Source organism: Ursus americanus, chromosome 17 (assembly GCF_024610735.1).
Source record: "Ursus americanus isolate L20-20 chromosome 17, mUrsAme1.1.p, whole genome shotgun sequence".
In the NCBI taxonomy this organism is placed as follows: Eukaryota; Metazoa; Chordata; class Mammalia; order Carnivora; family Ursidae; genus Ursus; species Ursus americanus.
The window spans coordinates 6,817,788-6,822,824 of record NC_142143.1 but is presented as its reverse complement, the minus strand read 5'-3'; the positions used below and the strand labels follow the sequence as shown (position 1 = coordinate 6,822,824).

The 5,037-nt window shown below is 65.1% G+C and overlaps 1 protein-coding gene across 5 annotated transcripts; it reads right to left on the bottom strand.

Moving 5' to 3' along the window:
* Positions 1 to 140: 140 nt before the first annotated feature.
* Positions 141 to 4,747, bottom strand: CYP2D6 (cytochrome P450 family 2 subfamily D member 6). Of its 5 annotated transcripts, none has more exons than XM_087868650.1 (9): positions 4,272 to 4,747; positions 3,397 to 3,568; positions 2,673 to 2,825; positions 2,414 to 2,574; positions 1,814 to 1,990; positions 1,503 to 1,668; positions 1,084 to 1,271; positions 479 to 629; positions 141 to 389 (listed from the first exon to the last, which is right to left on the bottom strand). In XM_087868650.1, the coding sequence occupies exons 1-9, from the start codon at positions 4,458 to 4,460 to the stop codon at positions 211 to 213; spliced, it is 1,536 nt and encodes a 511-aa protein (XP_087724776.1). In that variant the 5' UTR covers positions 4,461 to 4,747; the 3' UTR covers positions 141 to 210. The 5 variants fall into 5 exon arrangements, with proteins under 5 accessions (XP_087724776.1, XP_087724777.1, XP_045635645.1 ...); XM_087868651.1 differs by having other exon boundaries at positions 1,503 to 1,644; positions 4,272 to 4,744; XM_045779689.2 differs by having other exon boundaries at positions 488 to 629; positions 4,272 to 4,743.
* Positions 4,748 to 5,037: the final 290 nt, after the last annotated feature.

The window sequence follows — 5,037 nt, the reverse complement described above, 5'->3', positions numbered from 1 at the left end:
TCTGGCCCTTGTATCCCCATCTCTCAAATGGGATCACATGCAAGGTAAGCATGGATGAGGCAGGGGCGGGGCCTGGCCCTGGGGAGGCTGCTGAGGCCCCATCGCGGCCAGGGGACCCTGAGGGGACTCAGAAGCCAGGATGGAGCCACCCGACTGGTTTATTGCCCATGAGGCCCCACTGAGGAGCCAGTGGGGGGCTGCTTCCTCCGTCTAGCGAGGCACGGCACAGAGCTGGTAGGGGGCCGGGGCCACCAGGAAGGAGAAGACGCCGTGGTCGCTGGGCCGGGGCTGCCCGGCAGGCACCGAGAAGCTGAAGCGCTGCAGGAGGCAGGTGAAGAAGAGGAAGAGCTCCATGCGGGCCAGGGGCTCCCCGAGGCAGACGCGTCGGCCTGTGGGGGGTCCGGGGGTGCGCCGTGAGCCCGGGGGCCTGGGCCCCACCCTCCCAGGCTCCCTCAGGAGGGGTCAGTGAGTCGGGCACCCCAGGCACCTGCGGAGAAGGGCATGAAGGCCTCCTGCTTGACGAATCGGCCCTGGGCATCCAGGAAGTGCTCAGGGTAGAAACGGAAGGGCTTCTTCCAGATCTTCTCGTCCTTCAGCACTGATGATAGGTTGGTGATAATTCTTGTCCCCTGGCAGCAGATGCCCGGCATGAGTGGGGTCCGGGCTACGGGACGCCCAGACCCTTGCCGCCAACAGGGATGGGCGCACACTCTGCCTGGCACACACCCGGACTCTTTCAAGTAACCCGTTAGCCCAAGAAGCTTCTCGGCACCCGCTCTGTCCCCATGGCAGGGCTGAGCGCCTCACCATGCATGGGCGCCCACGCTACCACCCGTCCCTGTGCACAGGCTCCTGCAACACCCTGTGGCACATTTCAGTTTGTCTTCCCCAGGGGACTGAAGGGACAGGGCCAGCCCTGCCACTGCTCTCACCCCCCCCGCCCCCCCCCCCCGCCCCCACCGGGATAGCCGGGGCCTGCGGAAATGCGAACTGGGGGCCCGGGCCCTCCCTGGCCTTAGCCCTGCTGGGCCTGCCAGGCTGGAGGTGGGGCTGAGCACGGGTGAGGGAGGCCCGCAGACCTACCTTGGGGATGAGGAAGCCCTGCACTTCAGTGTCCCGGGACGTCATGTGGGGCAAGCCCAGTGGGACGATGTCCCCAAAACGCTGCACCTCATGGACCACGGCCATGGTGAAGGGCATGCGGGTCTGGTCCCCCATCTCTGGTCGCTGCACCCGCCCTATCACCTCATCTATCTCCTGTTGGACGCGTCCTGGACAGACAGGCATCCCCACAGTGGCCAGAAGCCGGGGTCTGGGCTCCGACCTCTGCCTGACTCCTGTGGATGCTGTGCCCACGTGCGGGCAGCTCTAACCTCTGAGTTAAGAGGTTAAGTTAACCAAGCTCTGCTCGGAGCTTCTGGGGGGGCCAAATCAAGCTCAAGGGGCCCCAACCTGCCCCTCCCCTCCCTCATCCATCCCACCCGGCCCCACGGTGGGCTCACGCTGCACATCCGGGTGCAGGATCATGAGCAGGAGGGCCCAGGTCAGCGTGGTTGAGGTGGACACCATGCCAGCAGCGAACAGGTCAGATATCACCATGCGCAGGTTCTCATCATTGAAGCTGCTCTCGGGGCTCCCCTTGGCCTGGGCCATGCTGACAGGTGAGCTCTGGGGCAGAGGGAAGGAGCCCCACATGGCCGCCCACCCCGCACCCATCAGTAATCACTGATCACTGGCTGATACGTGGGCCCCACCTTCCTGGGCCTTGATTCATGGGGCTCTCAACCCACAACCATTGTCCCTGACACCTCACCTTTTCCATCTCCTCCAGGAAGCCGTCAGTCAGGTCTCGGGGTGGCTGGGTCGGGTCCCAGGTCATCCTGCATTCCTGGATTAGCTCATCTGTTAGGGCCATGAAGGCCTTCTGTGCCGAGAAGACCTTGCTGGCCAGCCCAGGGATGCGCAGGAGCACGGGGATGGAGTTCAGGAACTGTTGGGCCACAGGTGGGGGACCTTCCTGTGCTCAGGCGTTCACCTTGATCAGGTCCCCGAGGCCTCCAGGGTGTCCGCTCAGCCCCAGAGTGTCCCCACCATTGACACGGTTCCTCCCTAAGTTCGGCCTTGATCGTCTTTCCTGGCCCGGGGCCCAGGACGATGAATCTAAAACCCAGACCTCATGGTCTCTAGCGGCTTCCAGGGAAGGAGATGTGCAGTCCTTAGCCCCTCTCCTCGGCCTGCTGACCCTGGGCCCGCCCCTGCCATCTCCCTCGATTGGCATTTCCCCACCTCCAGGCCTTCCGTCTTGGAATGCCTTTTCTCCCAGGCCCCTCTGCCCAGCCCCTCCTCCGGGGGCTACTTCAGGGCGAGCGCTCCTCCCCACCCTGCAGGGCTCCTTGGCGCCTCCGGCCCGCACCTCGTGCAGGAAGCCCTGGTCCTCCTCCACTCCCGCCTGCAGTCGGTCCAGCAGCTTGAGGAAGCGCGGGTCGTCATACTCGAAGCGGCGCCCGAAGGTGAGGGAGGAGATCACGTTGCTCACCGCTTTATCCACGAGGGCTCTGGGGCTGAAGGGGCGTCCTGAGAGGGGACGGGGCGGGTCCGGGGCTCGCCTCCATCCTCTTCCCCGGCCCCTCCCTCCATCCCTGTCCCCTGCGTCCCTCAGCCGCAACACTCACCGGCATGGTCGGCGAAGGCTTCACAGAGGCACGAGGCCTCCTCGGCCACCCACTGCTCCAGTGACTTCTTGCCCAGGCCGAGGTTGCGCAGCATGGACAAGGAGAAGCGCCGCTGCTCGCGCCACTCGCGCCCGTAGCGCGCCAGGATCACCCCTGGGGCGAGGCGGGGCCGTGGGCGGGGCTCTGGCGTGACCGCCCCTCCCCTTCACAAGGCCCCTCCCCTGCCCTGTTCACAGTCCCGGCCCCCGCCAGCCCACACCAACCTTGCCCCCCACCCCCATTGACTCGCTCCCACTTTGACACCCACTTCCCGCTGGGGACAGGTCGCTCTGCCTGCCCGCTTTGCTCGCCCGCTGGGGGCAGGTGCTGGCCCCACTCTGCTGCTCCGCCCACCTTGACTCCTTCGCAGTCAGGGAAAGTCCTGGCCCGCCCCCTGCCTCGCCCACACTGACTTCGACCTCCTCGTTCCCGCCCACCCTGACCTCCTGTCCCTGCTCCCAAGAGCCCTGGGCCCACCCGTCTTGGTCAGGCCCCACCCTCATCCTCCCGCGTCCCACCCAGGCAGTTGGCATCAACTCCTTCCTCCTCCTGCCGCCCCTCCACATTTGCTGCCTCTTCCCTGCACTGCACGTCCACGATCCTGCCCTGCGTGGGCCCGCCGGGGCTTGAGTCACTGCTGGCCCGGTCCCGGCCAGACCTCGGTCTGCCCCCACCCTCCGCTTGCCTTGGGAGTGCGGCCCGAACCCTAGGTGCTCATAGATGGGCATTGGCGGACGGTCGGCTGTGTCCTCGCTGTGGCACACGAGTGCCTCGCGCACGGCGTCCAGGCCGTTGAGCACGACCACGGGCGTCCAGGCCAGCTGCAGGCTGAACACGTTTCCGAAGCGGTGTCGCAGCTGCAGGCCAACGGTCGAGGGTGTTCGTCAAGCCGGGTGCCCACCAGGCTGCAGGCCTCTGTTTCACAGCGCTAGCCTTGGGGCACCCCGGGTCGCCAGCAGCGCTCTGGTGCAAGGGCGAGATCTGGCCTCTTGACCGTGGGGGTCACATTCTCTATGGGGGAGGGGCTGATGCTGCATCACCCCTCCCAGCTATGACTTTGCAAAGGTCACCAATTGTCACCGGGCCAAGTGAGGATCCCACCCCACAGGCGAAGAAACTGAAGTTCCTAGAGGTGAGCACTGAGGCCCAAGGACCCACAGCAGCAAAAGAGCCAAACCTGTCACTCTACCTGTGCCAGCCTCGGTTTCCTGATTTAAATGGGGCTCATGTCCAGACTCCTTCCCCTGTTCTCAAGACCTTTCCTCCTGCTGCTATCGAAAGGGACCCAGGTCACCTAATTAAAGTGCTGTCCAGCTGGATCTCAAATCCACTGCCAAGTCCACACTCCACTCCAGGCCTTTGCTCTCTCTGACCTTTGTTTGGAAAATCCACACTGTCCTTCCGGCCCTGCACACAGGCCCTCCTGCAGTCAGCCCTGCAAACCTGCCTCCTCCTCTCAGCCCACCTCCTTGTGCTCCCTGTGGCTTCAGCCACCACCCGCTGTCTGCCGCTGGGGGGGGGGGGGGTCCCCAGGATCTCTGCTGCCCCCCCCTTCATTACCTGGTCAAAGTAGCTGAGTGTGTTCTGGAAGTCCATCTGCAGCAGGTTGCCCAGCAGGGGCAGCGGCGTGGGGCCCGGCGGGTAGCGGGCAGCCCAGCACCCGCGTCTCTGCATCAGGTCCAGCAGGAGCAGGAAGACGGCCAAGGCTACGGCCAGCGGCCCCAGCATATCCCCGGTCAGCAGCCCCATGGCCGCCTCAGCGCCCGCTGTGCTCCTCGGGCACACGGGTGGCCCTCACCACACCAGGGACCCAGACCAGCAAGACAGGGCGCTCTCCCCACACTCGGCGAGCTCCTCCAGCCCGGCCCCGCTTTCTAAAGGGAGCTGAGACTGGCCTTTGCCCTCTGCCTGGAGTCAACATGTCGGGCGGGCTGTGTTGCCAGACGGTGCAGGGAGGGGCCGGGGAAGGTCAGGTGCAGGGAGGACCACGGGAGTCCTGTCCCTCCTGGGCCTCTCCGCGTGCTTACCCGGGGCAGGGGGGTGGGGGTAGGGGAGAGATGATGAAGCCCCCGTTCAGCCTGCCTCTGCAGCTCTGCTAACCAGGGGTCACTGGACTTGATCCTGCCACCCACCTGTCATATTGGGTAACACCCCGCAATGTGGTCACGGCCTTGTTCCCAGAACACGTCCTTGCCCTCTCATGTTACCTGCCTCTTCCCGAGTGGTTTTCGCCTCCCAAGTTGGTCACTGGCATTTGCCCAGTGCTGTAGGGAGGTCACAGGGAGCAGAGGGACCAGGTGTGGGGGGAGGGCATGGAAATGAAGTT